Source organism: Sorex fumeus, unplaced genomic scaffold, assembly GCF_029834395.1.
Source record: "Sorex fumeus unplaced genomic scaffold, SorFum_2.1 ptg000063l, whole genome shotgun sequence".
Taxonomy (NCBI): Eukaryota; Metazoa; Chordata; class Mammalia; order Eulipotyphla; family Soricidae; genus Sorex; species Sorex fumeus.
The window spans coordinates 74,073,651-74,088,449 of NW_026606120.1; the positions used below are offsets into that span (position 1 = coordinate 74,073,651).

Below are 14,799 nucleotides of genomic sequence, written 5' to 3' on the forward strand. Positions count from 1 at the left end.
GGCCACACCCAGTGATGCTCAGGGTTTACTGCTGGCTCTGCTCAGGAATTACTCCTGGAGAACTATAGGAGGACTATATGAGAAGTCCTGGGGGGACTATATGGGAAGCCAGCGAGAGAACCCGGGTCTTCCAGCCACATGCAAGACAAACACACTCCCTGCTGTACTATCGCTCTAGCCCCCACTTGACAGGATCGTAAATCTGGGTCTGGCACAAGAGCTCAGCCTTTCTGGATCTGGCAAGACCTGGCTGGGGTGACCAGAGGGAAGCACTGAGGCTGCTAGGCAGATCATACTTATTTTCCTCTTGTTTTTTTGGGCTACACTCCACTGTGCTACTCCTGACTCTGGGCTCAGGGATCATTCCTGGTGTGCCCAGGGGACCATGTGATGCTGAAAGTCAAACCTGGGCCTCTTGCACAAAGAGCTTGTATTCAGCCCTTTGAGCTGTCTCCTGGGCCACAGATCACTTTGCTCTGTTTGTCTGTCCAGATTGCTCTTATTCCTGCCCCTGCCTGGATACTTGTGCACACTTCTAATCCTATCTTTCTCTCCCCCGCCCTGCCCTGTGGTTAGGGACAAATTCTCAGGGCTCTGAGAAATCTGAGCTTTCAGGGAACTATTTCTAGGATAACCTGAAAGAGCGGTGGTTTGAGCAGTTTGGTTTGGTTTTTCTGCTTTTTGGGTTACACCTAGCTGTGCTCAGGGGTTCCTCCTGGCTCTGCACTCAGGAATTACTCCTGGTGGTGCTTGGGGACCTTGTGGGATACCGAGGCTTGAACAGAACCCAGGTTAGCTGCATGCAAGGCAAACACCCTACCCGTTGTACTCCCGGATTGAGCAGTTTTGTAATGAAGATGAGACTCGGAGATTTCTATAATTATTTCCTCTAATGGCCACTATCTGTATTTAAATAAGACCTCGAAAAGCGTTGGCATTCTGCATGCATTGCAGGAGTGGAAATGAGCTGGACCTACAGATCTAGGCTCCTTGTCTGTGTCATAGTCTCATTGCTCTTGTTTAACTATAGCTTCTCCCTAGGGATTCTCAGAGTTGTTCAGGAGGAATAGTAGGTGGATTACTGAAACAATTAAGCCACGCAATCTTCCTATTTGTACTCTCTTTGGGTAACAACTATTCCCTGGACATGGCCTGGGTTCCAGAGATAACCTCATTCCATCTCACGAGGTTGTAAATTTGTTGCTGTGAGACACACACACTTGTGTTAAGTATGAGAAGCATAGTGGAAACAGCAGGTATGTGCTGGTTTTAATTCTGTTAGCTCTGTGACCTTAGATAAACCTGAATTTCCTCATTGGTGAAATGGGAATAACAGATATTTTGCAAGGGTGATTGTAAGAACTGTTGAATACCCGAAGGATGAAGGCTTGAGCTTAACCCAGTACCTGATCACCCCTTGGCCAGGAATCCTGGTGGCAGTGGTGAATAGAGATAATGAACATAATGCGCACAAGACAGTATTTTTTAAATCAGGATCTCTAATAGTGTAGCTGCTGGGGTTGGGGACAGGGCAGTAGACAGTTTGCATGCAGGAGGCTCTGTGTTCAGTCCCCAGCACCAAAAAGAAAAAAAAAATAGTTGCTATTATTGTGACCACTTTAGCAACAGAAGTAATGCAGCACCCCAGGATTTATTCCAGTCATTCCTTCAGACTTGCTTTTGTCACCTCCTACATTGTAGCAGATATTTGTCCTTCAAGGGTGTATTTGGGTTTTGAAGATGACCCCAAAGTAGACTCACGTGTCGGTACAGAGGCCAGAGCTATACCGAGGGTGTTTGCCTTGCACGTGGCTGACCCCAGTTTGATTTATAGCCCCCCAAGCCTACCAGGAATGATCCTTGTACACAAAGCCAGGAGTCAGGTGTGGTTGTCCCCCCAAAAAAAAGAGATAGGTACAAATATTTTTCTTGGTGTTTTGTGTGGAGCAACTTCAGAAGTGAGGTGTAGCCATCATCTGATTATATTTATGGATCTGTCTGGTAAACTAGTTGGGAGCAATTCTGCAGTTTCCAATTTTTGACCAACAAGATTGTCAATGGAGGTATGAGACATCAGCAGAAGAACCTACTACACATATTTGAAAAATTACTGAATTTTTAAAATTTTCTCTCATTTTTTCCCCCCTTTTGGGTCACACCCAGCGATGCACAGGGGTTAGGCTCTGCACTCAGAAATTAATTACTCTTGGCGGTGCTCAGGGGAACCATATGGGATGCCGGGGATCCAACCCGGTTGGCTGCGTGCAAGGCAAATCCTCTACCTGCTGTACTATCACTCCAGCCCTGAAAAATTGCTGAATTATTTTAATCTACTAAGTGCTAAAATCAGTGACACATCCTACATAGGCTGTGAGAAAGCCAAGACTCAGCTCTAGAAGATGGAATTGCCTTGAACTGGATGGACTAGATGAGCTTCGTTAGTGAAGGAAGGGCATCATGGGGGAGCCCCGAGAGCAAAGCGCACGCCCTTCAGTTTATTTATGAAGCCAGTGCTGAGTACAGAACTGCACACTGCTCTGATTTACCTCCACTGTGTGCCAGGGAAGAGGCACGTGTAAATGAAGTAGAGTGCTAGGGGGAGAGAGAGGAGTAACAGTGGAGGGGCAATGGGAGGGCTGCCCGGTCCAGCCTAGGAGTTAGGGAAGATGAGCCGGTCACCGGGCTGAGGTAGTAGGTTACTGGGTAAGAAAGGATAGTTGGTACGACCCAGTGAGGCTGGAAGCTAGGGAATTGAAACTTTATGATGTAGGAAGTGCAAAGCCCTTGAAAACAACCTGAGCAAGATTTTTCGGGGAGATTAGTGAGTTGGTGGTATGCAGATTGAATTGCAGGGTAAGAGATTAGAAACACAGAGAACATTTTTGCCTTAAACTTCGGAGGAGAAGGCCCTGAATTAGAATTGTGGAGGAAGGCATGGAAAAGTAAGCAAAAAGATCAAGCAAAGGAATGGGTAGGGTTCTCATCCCTGTCATGGGAATTGGAAAAGGGTTATAGGTTTTTTTGGTTCTGTTTTGTTTTGGCACCAGACCTAGCAGTGCACAGGACTTTCCTCGCTCTGCACTCAAGAATCACTCCTGGCTGGCTCAGGGGGCTGTTTGGGGTGCTGGAGATTGAACCCCAGTCAGCCACGTGCAAGGCAAACTTCCTCCCTACTGTACTATTGCTCCTGGCCGGGCCCCAAAGGATTATAGATTTATTTGGAATCTTGCATCTGAGAGACTGATAATGCAGTTGATGAGACTGGGCGGGGATGGGGTGATGAATAAGATACTTACCATACCACCCAGGCATTCTTTGAAATCCCTCACCATCTCTATCATCTCTGCCTCTGAAACTAACCTCCTTGGATTTTCCTTGCAGCCCCTCCACCTCCACCACCCATGATCCGAAATGGGGCCCGGGACGCACCCCCTCCCCCTCCACCATACCGAATGCATGGGTCAGAATCCCTGAGCCGAGGAAAACCCCCGCCTCCGCCTTCCAGGACGCCAGCTGGGCCACCACCTCCGCCCCCCCCTCCCCTGAGGAATGGCCACAGAGATTCCATTACCACTGTCCGGTCCTTTCTGGGTAAGTAGCATACTCTTTTGTTCTTGGAGTTCCTAGGGGGCCAATGGCGTGGGGTGGGAGCAAATTCTTGGTGGCCTTCCATTGTGGAGGTACCTTCCTTGACTTTACCCCAGACTCCTCAGGCCCGGGACCTGGACAGTCCTGTTCTTAGTGAGGTCTCCACACAGTGGTACATTGTGCTCCCTCAGAAGTCACTCTAGCTCCCCAGGGATTGTTTATTGTGCTGAGTTTTAGGTGTGAGACCATCCATTTTATTCAGACAGGACTTTTGTATCTTCTGTGAAAGGAGGGGGTCTTTTTTTCGCACCGTAAAGATGAAACAAAATACTGTATTAGTACTTGTCCAAAGCCACTAATGAGCTGTGTCCATTACTTTGAGGAAGTAAGTCACTACGCATCTCTGGGCCTCACTTCCATTCTCTGTAGAATAAAGAGACTGACCAACCGTCAGGAGAGTATCAGCTTTTAACTTTCTCAAGTTGTAATTGAGGCTTAGTCTCCACCTAAGTGATTATGGCTCAGGGCTGGAGACCCAAGCAAAGGTTGTCCAGGCTGTCCTTGTTAGGCCTGGGTTGAGGACCCCAGGAAGATCAGTGTAGACCCTTTTAGCCCAATATTCTTGATGGTTCTATGATGGTTGATTCTTCTCTACTCTTGCTCCAGTCTGTTCTAGTAGGCATAGGACCAAGGCTTTGCTTTGAAGATATCCTTTGGAAAGCGACAGAACCATACCCACGGAACATTTGAGCCATCAGCACCAGAGAATTAGCATAGGTGGTAAGGGGTATTGCCTTGCATATGGCTGACCCCAGTTCAATCCCCAGCACCACATGTGGTTCTCCAGGCACTTCAGGAGTGACCCCTGAGCATCACCCGGTGTCACCCAAGAAAACCCTTCCAAAAAAAGAAAGGAGCTAGAGCGATAGTAGAGTGGATAGGGCATTTGCCTTGCACACGGCTGATCCCTAGCATCCCATATTCTCCCCCAGCACCACCAGGAGTAATTCTTTTTTTTTTTTTTAATTATTTTTTTTTTTTAGGAGTAATTCTTGAGTGCAGACCTGAGCATCGCTAGGTGTGACCCAAAAAGCAAAAAAAAAAAAAAAAAAAAAAAAAGAAAGAAAAGTTAATCTTAACATAGATGGGCATGGGAAGTAGGAACGGGGGTCCGTGAGGTGACTGTGCAAGCCGTGTTGCAGGACAAAATGAGTGACGTGTTTAGATCTCTTTCTGGCTGATGACAAATGTTCTCATTTTAGTTGAGTTTCTGCCAGTTTGTGAATCCACTCGGCTGGTTTCCCTGGTGATAATCTATAAGATGACTGTGTCTCTGAAGAAAAAACTGTTTTTCTGCTCGGACGCAAACAACTGGGCTCCTTTCCCGTTACATGCCTGCTTTGGGGTGGGAAAATTGCAAGAATCAGTTCAAAGCCTCATTCTTTAATCTGAGCCTCTGACCATCTCCTTTGTGAGCACAGGAGTGACGTTACTGCCCTGAGGAACCGTGGTTTAGTGAGCAAGGCAGGCCCCTGGGGAGTGGGGCCAGAGATAGTACATCAGGAAGGGAGCCAGCTGCATGCGGCCATCTCCAGGTTCGATCCCCAGGTCTCTCCAGGACTGATCCCTGAGCAAAGACCCAGTGTAAGGAAGCCCTGAACAAGCCAGGTGTGGCCTCAATCCCCCACCGCAACCACCCCCCCTGCTTACCACCTAAAAAAGGGGACCAAAGAGATAGAACAGGTAAGGTATTCGCTGACCCAGGTTTGATCCTTGGGGCCCTGTATGGTCCCCTGAGTCCTCCTCAGACTGATCTCTAAGCACAGAGCCAGAAGTAAGCCCTGAACACTATCGGTGATATGCTCACAAACAAAAAATAGCACTAAATGCGGGGAGACAGAGGGTCCGAGTGGCACAGAGGTGCAGAGCGGTAATATGCATTAACACTCTGTTCCTTCCACAGATGATTTTGAGTCAAAATACTCTTTCCATCCAGTAGAGGACTTTCCTGCTCCTGAAGAATATAAACACTTTCAGAGAATATATCCCAGCAAAACAAACAGAGGTGAGAAGAGTAGTCCTAAAGATTTTGGGGTCTGGGGCTGGAGCTATAGTACAGAGGGTAGGGCATTTGCCTTTCACGCAGCTGAGTGAGGTTCGATCCCCAACATCCCTTGTGATCCCCCGTGCACCGCCAGGAGTAATTCCTGAGTGCAGAGCCAGGAATAACCCCCCTGCGCATCACTAGGTGTGACCCAAAGAAAAAAGCAAAAAAAAATAAAAAATATTTTGGGGGCTTGGGGCCAGAGAGATAGTACCAAAGGTAGGGCACTTACCTTGCATGTGCTGGTACCACATGTGCTCCCTAAGCTTTCGCAGGAGTGTTCCCTGAGCACAGAGCCAGTAGAGATCTGTGAGCACAGCCTGGTGTCATCCCCACAAAAAAAAAAAGGAAAAAAAGTTTGGTTTTTTTTTTGGTGGGGGTGTGGGGGTGCCAAAGAGATAGTCCGTGAACACCACCAGGAATACTCTCCTCACCACCACCCCTCAAAAAAATCTTCCCATAGTTACAGGGAATGTGGAATCATGTTTTCCTGTGGGGTAAACTTGCTTCTCTTCACCTTCATGTTCTTGGCCAGAATAACAGCAAATTTTGAAACTCCTTTAAGGAGCTTGGGGCTCATTTCAGGAGTGTTTGGGTTGTCAGGGCCTTGTGTCTGTAATTTTTTTCTTGGGATGTTTTTCAGCTGCCCGTGGAGCCCCACCGCAGCCCCCCATTCTCAGGTGAGGCCTGGCGTGGTCCTGTTCCTCAGGAAAAGAATGGAGCCTCTCCTCTCCTCAGACGGCCCCTGCCACCCCCTCAGCCCTGCATGAGCGCTCCCTGCGTGTTTCGCCAGTGCACCCGCCCCTAGACTCCAGGCGTCCTCCCGCTCACCTCCATCTATGCATCTTGTCTCTGGATTGGGGGATCAGACTCCGGGGGTGAGGGGGGCTGCAGACCCTGCCTCCGCCGCTCCTCCCACAAGTCCCGCTGGCCAGACGAGGACGTGCTTCCCACCTCTGCTTTCCTCTGGGGAAAGGTGCCTTGTTGAGATGAACTGACTCGCTGTTGGAGCAGGATGGAGAGTGGCACCTCTGCCGCTGTCGCCTGCTCACCGCAGGGAAGCTTGGGAGGGCTGTCGTCGTCGTCACTGTCGCCGTCATCGTTGGACCACAGCATCCTCAGGAGGCTGGCATAGCCAGGACCTGGGGCGGTGGGCGCTTGTCACGGAACGGGAAAGGAGTTTGCCAAGAAGTGATCTGTTTTAAAGGTCGAATTAGCAGAAAGGGTGAGGAAGTGGGTCTGCTTGATTTTGGTCTTGATCCCATTCTGTGTCTCCACCCCAGGGTTAATGTTGGATATAAACACTAAATACTAATTGGCTTATCTAAACATCAATAACACTAACTGGGAATCCCTATAGAGCTAGTCAGTCCCACTTCAGCAAAGGGACCAGGAGCCATTTGAGTCCCGTAGGTCTCCCCACCCCATCTCCTCAAGATGCTGAGGCTGAAGGATGGAACACCCCCTGCCCCCCAGGCCGAAAGAGAAAAGCCACTTACATCCATTCCTCCCAGATTCCCAGGCCTCCGGACCAACTCCAGTGGGTGATAGGACAATCGGGCCTGGTCCCTGGCCTAAACCTTGACCTTGAGTCTGCCTGGCCCTGATGGCCAGTTACTCTTCAGTCCCATCCAGAAACTTCACGGGTTTAGAGCACATGCCATGATCCACAAGGGTTTGAACCCAGGGTGTGAGGCTCTGGGTTCTATTCCCGACACTCCAGAAACAGAAAAGCAAAACAACAATACTTCAGCACCTGATGGCTGCTCCAGGGTGACCAAGAAGGGGAGGGTGAAAGCCCCTTGTGGAGGGGCCTGGCTCTGTGAGCAACAGAAAACTAATTCCTCACTTGAGTTCCACTTTGTCTCTCCTTCACCCTTGCCTGCCTGAACTACAGGGAGGAAAGAGAGAGAGTACGGGAGAGAGCCTGGTAAGGAAGCTTCAGAGCTAGTCCAAGGTCCCTCCAGGCTGAGAAGCACTGAGGTGTAGGTGAAGCATTTCTGGGCCCCTTGGCCCCAGCCGCCCGCAGTAATACATTGTTTTGTCTTTCGGGGCCCCTTCGCTGAAGAGCACAGGAAACTCGGAGGTGCTAAGTCTAGCTGGCTCTGGGTGCGGCTAGCGGGATCCAGCACGGAGGGTTGGGTTTGCTGCAGCCCTGCTGATTCTGGAGATGTGCGACCTAGGAGGTAGGGCTGAGGGCTGCCGTGGTGGTCCTTGAGAGAGAGCGGGACAACCAGTCACAGCCTTTCACCAACTGTGTCACAGGCCTCCACAGTTTTCACTGGTGTGTTGGGGGCTAGGGGCCGAGGTCCCCAGGGCCTCCCTCTGCACGCCGAGAAAGGCTCGGCTTGGGTTGCTTCCCTGCACCACCCCCTGGACCAATTGACTCTTGGCACAAATCACAACTTGATCTATCACCAAACTTGCAATCATGTTTTCGTCTTTTTTTTTTCCCATTCCTACTTCCCGATCTATTGGCAGTTCGCTGCCAGCAGTGGTCCCTCTTCAAGTGGCAGGACTGAGGCAGGAACTGGATGGAGGGAATAGGAGAGAGGACCAGACTCGATTCTGCAGCTAGTTCCTGGGGAGTTGCTGGCCAGGACTGAGCTTGGACTGTGAAGTCTTCCATTTATTTTTGAAATGGGAGTTGATGCCTTTTGTACAATGTTATCAAAGTGTTGGTTTTTGTTCTCTTTACTCAAACATAGAGCATCAAAATAAGTATCACAAGTAAAAGCCAAACCCCAGCTTTTCAGTGGGGCCAATCCCTCCCTTCCCTCTGACCTGCTGCCCCGCCCGGCCATCAACCCTGTCTTTGAACTGTTTCCCCTTCAGGGTTGGTTGTGTTTTTATTTTCTTGGGACCTCCTGCAAACAGGACTGGTTGTAGATCTAGTTGGATGGAGCTTCTTTATAGCACATGGCGGACGTAGTACCCCTCTAAATGTCTTTGCCTTATGCATCATTTGCTCCCTCTGTTAATGACAGATTTATGATCATGTATATTTACTATTGAAGAATGGGAATGTGATCCTCGTGGTTAATGATCTATTTTTTACGTTGTAAAGAAGCTTATATTGGAGGTTTCAGGTGGACGAGCTGCAAGAACACCAAAACTTCTCACCTTTGAAGGCGACCTTTGACCTGCTTGTGGGAGCCTTGTCTCTCCCATGGAAGAAGGGGCGGTCTCATGTTGAGGCTACTGCCCGATCCCCTTAATTCCCTGCAGCCTCTCCCGGAAGGAAGAGACGGTGCCGGGCAAAGCATCAGGAAGCGGTGTTAAGATTTCAGCCCCTGTGTGGGTTTGGTTTTATGATGTCTTTTTCCTTCGTGGGAAAAACTTTGCTAGTTGTTTTTTATCATCCTCTGGGAAGCAGGATTGTGGCCCCAGGTTTTCCAGTGAGCATGATGCCCCTTTTCCCTCTGTGGCCACTGACCCTGTTCCCAGCCCTTGGGTACCCTAGCTGTGGCCTTCTCTGTCCAGCTGCAGAGCCTGGGTCTGCGGAGTGCCCAGGGATTCCCCACCCAGTGGGTCTAAGGCTGCTGTCTCCAGGAATTCATCCCCAATGCCACCTCTCTGCCCTACCCCCCCCAGCAGGCAGAGGCTGGGAGTCTAGAACCTGGCCACTGCCCTGGGGGCTTCCTCTTACCCCCTGGCTTCCCAACTTGAAACCCAGACTTACCTCCAGGGAGAGGTGAGAAAAAATTGTAAATAGACTTGCTACAGAGCAACTCAGGGTTGGGGTATGTTTTAATTCTCCTGATCACTTGAAATAATTTGTAGACTGAGTGCTTATGGGAGTGTGGGGGAAGTGTGATTCCAGGGTCCGTCTGCAAAGTTCGGCGGGGGGAGTATAGGGCATCCGAGGTCCTTGCATGGCCCTACACTGGGCTGCCTGTCCTGGAAACCCAACCTCTGATCAGCTACAAATCGAATTCTTCACATTCCAGTTACAGTCTTTCCTCCCTGTTGAATCTCCCTCCCAACTATGTGGTCAGGGGGACTTTCTGGAAGCCTCCCTAATGTAGGGAATGGACGGCATGAGAACTCGGCTTTCGGGAGTCATCTCTTAAGAGCGAACAAAAGGAAACTATGACCACCTTTAAAACACAGACAAAAAACGAAAAAGACTAATTGTTGAGCTGAAAGAAGGGGTTGCTTCCATTTAACTCCACGTTCATTGTGCCTTTACTTGTGTTAGATTTCTGTGCTTGCTTCCTCTTTCCCTCTTTGAAGCAATTAAAATCTTCCTTGATGATTGCTGCTTCCTTAATTTTCCTCTTGTTTCTGACAGTTTAGTGGGGCCCCTGATTATCTTCAGTCTCATTCCAGTGGTGGCAGAGGGGCCTCGGCTGCTTTTCTCGCATCTGACGTATTTCCTTTTCCACATCAGCCAGCATGGACGTCATAGTCAACACTGAATAAAAGACTAGCTAGAATGACACGTGTGTAGCGTGTGTGCGTGTATGTGTGTGGCCGTCTTTGCATGTGGATTCATTGCTTTGAAAGAGATAATTTATTGTCTGATTTATTTTGACATTATACTCTTGATTATAGTGCTCCCTCTCCCAACTTAGCCTTGATCTTTAACCTCCCTTCCCCGAAATTGTATAATCTGGTCTCAGGTCGGATTCTTTGGTACGATTCTTCTGAATGCTGTGCAGTTTCATTAAAACTTGTTTTAAAACCAAACATACCAACAAAACAAATGACAACTTTGTGTCTGGAATCCTGCCTCAGGTGGTGACCCAGAGGGGAAAAACTCAGAGACTCGGGTTGATGAGTGGTTTGAGCAAGGCGCTCTGTGAGGGAAGTACATTGCTTTGGGCAGGCACATCTCTGGCCTCCTCCCCTTGTGGAATTTTTGAAAGTCACGGTGGTGGTTAGCCATCCTGGTAGCATTGGTCATCTTCCTGTTTGCCACCTAATGCCCCATTCATCCATGTTTCAGGAACCCATGCCCTTCTGGCCTTACGCCTTTCCCTTGATCTCCCTTAGGATTTTTTGTTGTTGTTGTTCTCTGCTTGCCCGGCAGATTCTCACACTGAGGAGTAGAACTCACAGGAGTGTGCATTTTCATGTGGGTATTGGCTGGTTTCCTCATTCCTCTTTAGATTGGAATCTAAGCTGGCTTTCTCAGACTCTGACTTTAGGTGCAAAAACTAATCCAGACAGTCTCTGCGTACTGTGGTCAGCCGACATTATTCACCACTAGGACTTAATGAGTTTAACTTGCACTTTCATCACTTGCAAAGGTCGGGATTGTTTCCCATTCTGATTCATCAAGGGTGTGTATATGAATCATTCACATATTAGAGATAGAAAAACCCATCTAGGATTTGGGGGGCAAGCCCTCCTTCCATTTTCATCCAGACTTGCCAGATTGGCTAAGTTTCTGATTATTTGTCCATTGTTATTACTATGATTAATAAACTACCTATTTATTGATTTGTTCCTCCTGTGACTTTAAAGCTCCTCCAATGGAGATTGCGTAGATCAGCCTCACCTCCCTGACCCTGTCTGCTCCAACAGGAAGCGGCCTTGCTAGTCCTATGGGGGCGGTTTTGCTAATCTCTGTATGGGCTGGGCAGGCCCAGCCCCATTGGTGCTGTGTGTATTCCAGCGGGCGATTAGGACATCAGTTTGCCCTCTCCAGTCATTACCGAGACATGGTTGCTTACTGGGAATGTGACTCTTCGTGTTTCCTGGCCCTGCCCAGCCTGACTGCAACTCCCTGCAAGGCAGCTGCCCATTGGTGACTTCCTGCTAAGCTGAGACGTCAGAGGACTGAAGATCCACCTCGGGATCCTAACACACACCCAGTACATAACTATGGTGAAAGGCAGCACTGCAGACAATACCAGCGCCCAGACCGGTGTTTCTTTGCATAGAATTCTAGTTTGTTGTGCACTCTTAGATTGAGGGGTGTTAAAAATGAAAGGACTGTGTATGCTCTCGGACCACACAAAAAGTGCTAATGCACTTTTCCTTGACTCAAAGCATTTATTGCATCCTTCCTCTGTGCTAGACACCTATAATCTGAAAATCAATGGACTTGCACTGGCACAGACTTTTGGACATCTCCCAGGAGAAATCAGCAGTGCAGCAGATGAGAAGGTTTTACGGTAATTGCCAGGGAAAGTGGATGATGAGCAGCATTCCACACTCCAGAGGGGGAAAGGCTCTGGCGGTCCAAGCAGAATGGCAGTTCGCATTTTGTGGTGGACAGTTGGTAAAGGGAAATGTCTGGTACGTATCTCAGAAACCTCTGAGTTCTCAGGGGTCTGAGTGACAGTTCAATGAATAGGATGCTTGCCTAGCATGCGACAGACCAAATTTGATCTCTGGTACCCGTATGTTCCCCAAGGTCTGCAGGAGTGGCCCATGACCCTTAGAGTAAGCCCTAAACACTGCCGGGTGTGGCCCCAAAACAAAAAACCTTTCAATTCTCTGCCTCTACCATGGTCTCTCTCACTTTCAGATTTTCTTGGACCAGTACTGTATTTCCTGGTATTTTCTTGGTTTTTTTTTTTTTTCTTTCTGGGTCACACCCAGCGATGCACAAGGGTTACTCCTGGTTCAGCACTCAGGAATGACTCCTGGCGGTGCTCAGGGAGCTATGTGGGATGCTGGGAATCGAACCCGGGTCGGCCGTGTGCAAGGCAAACGCCCTACCTGCTGTGCTATCACTCCAGCCCCCTGGTGAGTATTTTCTTAAGTCCCAAAGTGCACATTGTGTACTTCTGCCTTCTGTTACTCCTGTAACTGATAGGTAGTGTATTCCTTAAGGCTGGTGGGCTGCATAATACCATTTAAGATTATTAACGGGCTGGAGCAATAGCACAGCGGGTATGGTATTTATCTTGCATGTGGCCAACCCTTGCACGCGGCCAACCCAGGTTCGATTCCCAGCATCTGGCCCCCCTAGCACCACCAGGAGTAATTCCTGAGTGCAGAGTCAGGACCTGTGCATCGCTGGGTGTGACCCCCCCCCCCCAAAAAAAAAGATTATTAACAGGTGTATTACGGAAATGGATCGGAATGGTGAAGATTGTTTCCTATTTTATTGCCATAGTGAGATATCAAAAATACCATCTGTTCAAAAAGCCTCCATTCTATAACCATCCATCTTCGATTGTTTTTTGGGCCATCCCCAGTGGTTCTCAGGTTCACTCCTGGCTCTGTGCTTCTGACAGGGCTCAGGAGACTAAAGTGGGTACTCTGGGGATTGAACCCAGATTAGCCACGGGCAAGGCAAGCCACATATAGTATCTGGTTTTTGTTTGTTTGTTTGTTTTCCTAACTCTGCACTCAAGAATTACTCCTGGCGGACCTCGGGGGACCGTATGGGAAGCTGGGAATTGAACCTGGGTCGGCTTCATGCAAGGCAAATGCCCTACCCGCTGTGCTATCACTCCAGCCCCCTGTAGTACCTGTTTTACTATCTCTCTTGCCTCCACTCTTGCTGATTTTTACTCCTGCAAAGCCCATGACTATTATCCCCTCACTTCTTTTTTTAAATTTATTTAATTGATTTTGAGCCATACCCAGCAGTGCTCAGGGCTTACACCAGACTTAGCACTCAGGGGTCACTTCTGGCAGGGCTCAACAGACCATATGGGGTGCTAGGGATTGAACCCGGGCCAGCCTGCAGGCAAGGCAAATGCCCTACCCACTATGCTATCAACTTTGGTCCCTATCTCTCCCTCCTTTAGAAGGCCACTTCAGAACTTAAATCTGGTCATCCTTCCCCTAGGTCTAAGTGGTGGAGTTTGGCCTATTTTCAAACTTTAGTATTTTCACTTTCTAGTTCTGTAATCTTGGGCAAATTTATTTTGCCACTTCATCTTCAGTTTCCTCATTCATAAAGAGGTAACTGTGAGATAAAATAATAGAGGTAAAACATTTGAGCTCAGTCGCTGGCATACTCTTGTTTTTTGGACCATACCTCTCTGCTCAGGGATTACTCCTGGCACTGTTTGGGGGACCAGCTGGGGTGCTAGAGACTGAGCCCAGGTCAGCTGTGGCCAAGGCAACTGTACTGTTCCTGTTGCCCTAAATTAAAACTAAGTGTTGGGACTGGAGCAATAGCACAGCAGGTAGGGCATTTGCCTTGCACGCGGCCAACCAGGTTTGATTCCCAGCATCCCATATGGTCCCCTGAGCACCGCCAGGGGTAATTCCTGAGTGCAGAGCCAGGAGTAGCCCCTGTGCATCGCTGGGTGTGACCCAAAAAGCAAAAAAAAACCCAAAAAACAGTTTTGGCCCTGATCTATGAACTGATGACTGTAATGCTGTTCTATTCCTTAGCTTTATTGCTCTATTTTTATTTTATTATATTTTATTTTATTTTGCTTTTTTGAGTCACACCCTGCGATGCACAGGGGTTACTCCTGGCTCTGCACTCAGGAGTTACTCCTGGCGGTGCTCAGGGGACCATATGGGATGCTGGGAATCGAACCTGGGTTGGCTGCGTGCAAGGCAAACACCCTACCCGCTGTGTTATTGCTCCAGCTCCTCTATTATTATATTAATAAAAGATATTACCATCACATAGAATTGGATACTGGCTTTCTATGGAGCCTGAGAGTTAGCTAAATTATTAGCTTTGGAAGCTGACCTCTAGATGACTGCTCTAAATTATATTTTTTGTTGAATGCTCAGCTTACCTCCATATGAAAAAAATTTTCAGAATAAGAGACCATAATTCTCTTCACTTTTTTGTTGTTGTTGAAGGTCCAGATCTTTTTAGGTCATGCCCAGCGATGTTCAGGGGTTACTCCTGGCTCTGTGCTCAGGAATTACTCTTGTCGGTGCTTGGGGGACCAGATGGGATGTCAGGGCTCAAAACTGGTTCAGTCGCATGCAAGGCGAACACCCTACCCTCTGTGCTCCAGCCCTCTCTCCAATCTTAAATATATGGATTAACAGGATTAATGTTGAGAAGCTTCACAGAATGTAGTATTATGGCCGACCCGAGTTCAATTCTTCCAACCCTCTGGAGAGCCCGGCAAGCTTCCGAGAGTATCACACCAGCATGGCAAAGCCTGGCAAGCTCCTCTGTGACGTTTTCCATACGCCAAACAGTAACAAGTCTCATGATGGAG

General features: G+C 48.6%; 1 protein-coding gene across 2 annotated transcripts in view; it reads left to right on the forward strand.

Moving 5' to 3' along the window:
- Nucleotides 1-7,352, forward strand: part of WIPF2 (WAS/WASL interacting protein family member 2) — a 35,676-nt gene extending 28,324 nt beyond the window's left edge. For both annotated transcript variants that reach the window (XM_056126988.1, XM_056126990.1), the window contains exons 6-8: nucleotides 3,382-3,591; nucleotides 5,552-5,653; nucleotides 6,336-7,352. In XM_056126988.1, the coding sequence (XP_055982963.1) occupies nucleotides 3,382-3,591; nucleotides 5,552-5,653; nucleotides 6,336-6,376 (353 nt within the window). In that variant the 3' untranslated portion in view covers nucleotides 6,377-7,352. The remainder of the gene's footprint in view (nucleotides 1-3,381; nucleotides 3,592-5,551; nucleotides 5,654-6,335) is intronic.
- The last annotated feature ends 7,447 nt before the right edge of the window (nucleotides 7,353-14,799 follow it).